The 3,294-nt window shown below is 30.2% G+C and overlaps 1 protein-coding gene across 4 annotated transcripts in view; it reads left to right on the forward strand.

Annotated features, from left to right (window-relative positions):
• LOC106478054 (diacylglycerol kinase theta-like) overlaps window positions 1-3,294 on the forward strand; it is an 82,032-nt gene that overhangs the window by 31,326 nt on the left and 47,412 nt on the right. For all 4 annotated transcript variants that reach the window (XR_002609817.1, XR_002609816.1, XM_013938564.2 and 1 more), the window contains exon 6: window positions 2,066-2,222. Coding sequence is in view for 2 of the 4 variants with exons in the window: in XM_013938564.2 (XP_013794018.1) it covers window positions 2,066-2,222 (157 nt within the window). In the remaining 2 variants the exon portion in view is untranslated. The remainder of the gene's footprint in view (window positions 1-2,065; window positions 2,223-3,294) is intronic.

Consider the following 3,294-nt stretch of genomic DNA (forward strand, 5'->3'; position numbering starts at 1 on the left):
CCCCCCCCCCCCCCCAACACACACACATTATAGAGAGTTAGCACACAGGATCACATATGAAAGGTGTTAAAAATTTCAAAAAAGATCCAAAACTCAAATGCTTTTAAATATTTGAGTATTCTTCTTTATTCTCCTCAATAATAATTGTCATATATTCCAAAGTACTCAAGTTTTGGGTCTTTTTTTGAATTTATTGCCCATCTCATAATAAGAGTGGTTATTTAACCCAAGACAATAAGATAATGACCTTCATTATAGTCACGTTATTGTTATGGAAATTTCATTATCATTATAATATTATTCAAAAAAAGAAATAATAGGGCAGCTGCTAGACTACATTTTTAAAAAACAAACTATCATAAAAACAATTTTTTTATTAATAGAGCACTGTCACACCCTGGGTCATCGAAAGTTTTGTTATGTTCAAATATTAATATTAGTAGTTCTACTTGCTAGAGTTTGATGCATAAAGTTATAGCACTATATAGTAATAAACAATCATAGTTGCTACAGCTTTAACATGTAGTTAGTGGTACTTTATAAATGGTTCTACTTACACTGCATATTGTATATTGGTTATAATGCTACCTGATATTAAGCAGTCTGCTTCTTACAGTTTAATGTACTTAGGCTTAGTTGTATACTACATACCCATATACAGATCTTCTTAAATCTCCATACATGGACTCAGCCATTTTTACTGACCTTGTAACCACCATGTAACCATGAAACTGTACATATTATAGTTTATACTGTAGTAAGTATATCTTCACCAAATTTGGAAATCTTTTAGTAAATGTTACTAGTCCTTTGAACACAGAAAATCAGATTTTTTAAATAAAGATTTTTATCAAAGATTTGTCTGTGAATTTATGGAGACTTTGACTAATTTGAGTGTGAGGTGATTTTCATGTTAAGATAAAGAATATCTTTTTTCATTTCACAGATTTAAAATTTCATTTGGGTAACCTCTAGAACCTCTTAAATGATTGTCAAAAGTTTTTTTTTTTCAGTATCCTACCACTATACAAGCTCAAAATATATCAATTACAATTATTTATTCTTACAATCAAAGGTAATACAGTCCACACCTCTTGGTCATTTAGATTTATTGCTTTACTGCTACTTAGATTAGTTACAACATGCTCTGTCACGAGATGTGCTCGTGATGTTGGATATTTTTTCATCCAATTTAATAAGTTTCTAATTTTTCTGGTTAGCTACTTTTGTAACAATAAATAAAAGACACTGTTAACACTTTAGTTAATTCTTATTTATTTTAAATATGCAGCTTTGAACAAAAAATATTAACACAAGCATAAGAAACCATTGCCTTAAAACTATTATAATACAACTGGCTTTCTAACAAAGCTGTATGTTTGGTAAAATAGTTTCCTTAGTTCATTAAAGTGATCTTGGAAATAGCAAACTATGAAGTTGATGCAGAATAATTCAAACTTGATTGTGAGAATGAGCTAACCTCATAAGAAAAGCAGTGCATTAAAAATCTTCTCTTTTTATTGATTATAAATCCAACAGCAAATCTCAGAAAAATATTCTGACATTTTTTGAAAACAGCATGTGCAAGGAAGGAGTGTTTTAGTTTATGGCATATAACTTATTGAACCAAGAAAAATATACACTATAAATTATCATTTTATCTCGGGTATATCTCACATGTAAGTCTTCTGAAACACTAAATAATATAGGCGTGAAAAGAAATTCTAAAATGTGGAGCAAAGTTTCATGTGATACGTAAAAGTGAAGATAGAGAATTTATTTAAATATCTCCTTTTGAAATTAAGAAATTAAACTTATTTATTGAATTATAAACTATGTTTTGACGTCAAGTTTATTGATATAAATTGATAATGAAGTAGTTTGATTAAATTTTGAATGTAAATCTGTATAAAGGTCAAGATAAGTGCACTTTGAGCTATCCGTATCTGGAGGGTTAATACCTTAGGTTGTAGTGTATCACATGTTAGAATGGCTCTACTTGCTACTGCTTAATGATTTAAGTAAATTTAACTACTATGTATTATGTGGTATACATTTTCTGCAGGCTCATGCAACATGTTATAGGAATCTTCCAGTAGAGTGTAACTTTGGATGTATGGCAAGTATCATGCTTCCACCAAGTTGTGTTAGCATTCCACGCACGGATGTACCTCTGGAGACAATAATGGGAGTTCAAACCAGAAGAAGAGAGACTTTTTCTCGTAAGTTTTACATACATTCTATTTTTTTTTCTTTTATAATTTTCTCATTTTAGCATTGATCCTTTGTAGATAATTACAATAAAATGATTTGAAAGATCTTTTATTTTTGCTTTTGCACTTCAGTACTGATTGTTTAATCAGAGGTGACCAATTCATACTGCCCTACTCCTAGGACAATGGGATTTGTGTAAGAGACAACAAGTTTTACCATTATACTTTGCCTGTTGGACAAGTACTTTAATTTTCAATATAGCTTTGAAATTACTGTGTCATCACCATTATAGAATTAAAAAACCAATGTTGTACTTGAAATATTCATTGCACAAGCATAAATACAGAAAATTCATAAAAGTATGCCTTCTATTTGGTAAATTACAAATGTAAATATAATATAGTATTTAGATGTTGTTCTAGCCTTTAATCACATGCTTCCTGTATATCTGCATTTTCAACCATAATGCCTACTTTTTTTTATATTGTATCAAAGTTGTTAATTTCCAATATAACATTATTTCGTATCAAATAAGTTAACAGGCAAAGAGTAATGTGTCATCTGCAGTGCTTAATGTCTAACACCCGAAAACATGCAAATGTGCAGTGGTAGATAGGATGCTGAATATCTCAAACTATACATTAAGCTTGTGCATTGTTGAACATTTAGAAAGGGTGAAATATTTATTCACTTATCAATCACATCTTACAACAATATCATGTCAACTTTTACAGATGTTTTATTCCAAGCAATTCAGTATTGTTTATACATGTTCATAAGTTTGTTTACCACATTGTTGGAGCCTTAAGCATTGTATCTGTAACTAAGCAGTTACTCAAACACTTTGTAACAAACCAAGGGTCAAAAAATCATTCACACTACCGTTCGCGCTCTTTACGAAACTTTATCGGGCCACAGATTACCGAGTTAGTGCTGTTTTTTGGGTCACTTTTATGAAAATTTCTAGCATGAGTAAATTTACATCACATTACCATTCGCACTCTTTACAAAACTTCTTTGTTCAAATCTATTTCCCTGTCAATGTTCCCATCTTCATTAAAAGGCATAAGATGACAAAAA

The sequence above is a fragment of the Limulus polyphemus genome, unplaced genomic scaffold, assembly GCF_000517525.1.
Source record: "Limulus polyphemus unplaced genomic scaffold, Limulus_polyphemus-2.1.2 Scaffold176, whole genome shotgun sequence".
NCBI classification, from domain to species: Eukaryota; Metazoa; Arthropoda; class Merostomata; order Xiphosura; family Limulidae; genus Limulus; species Limulus polyphemus.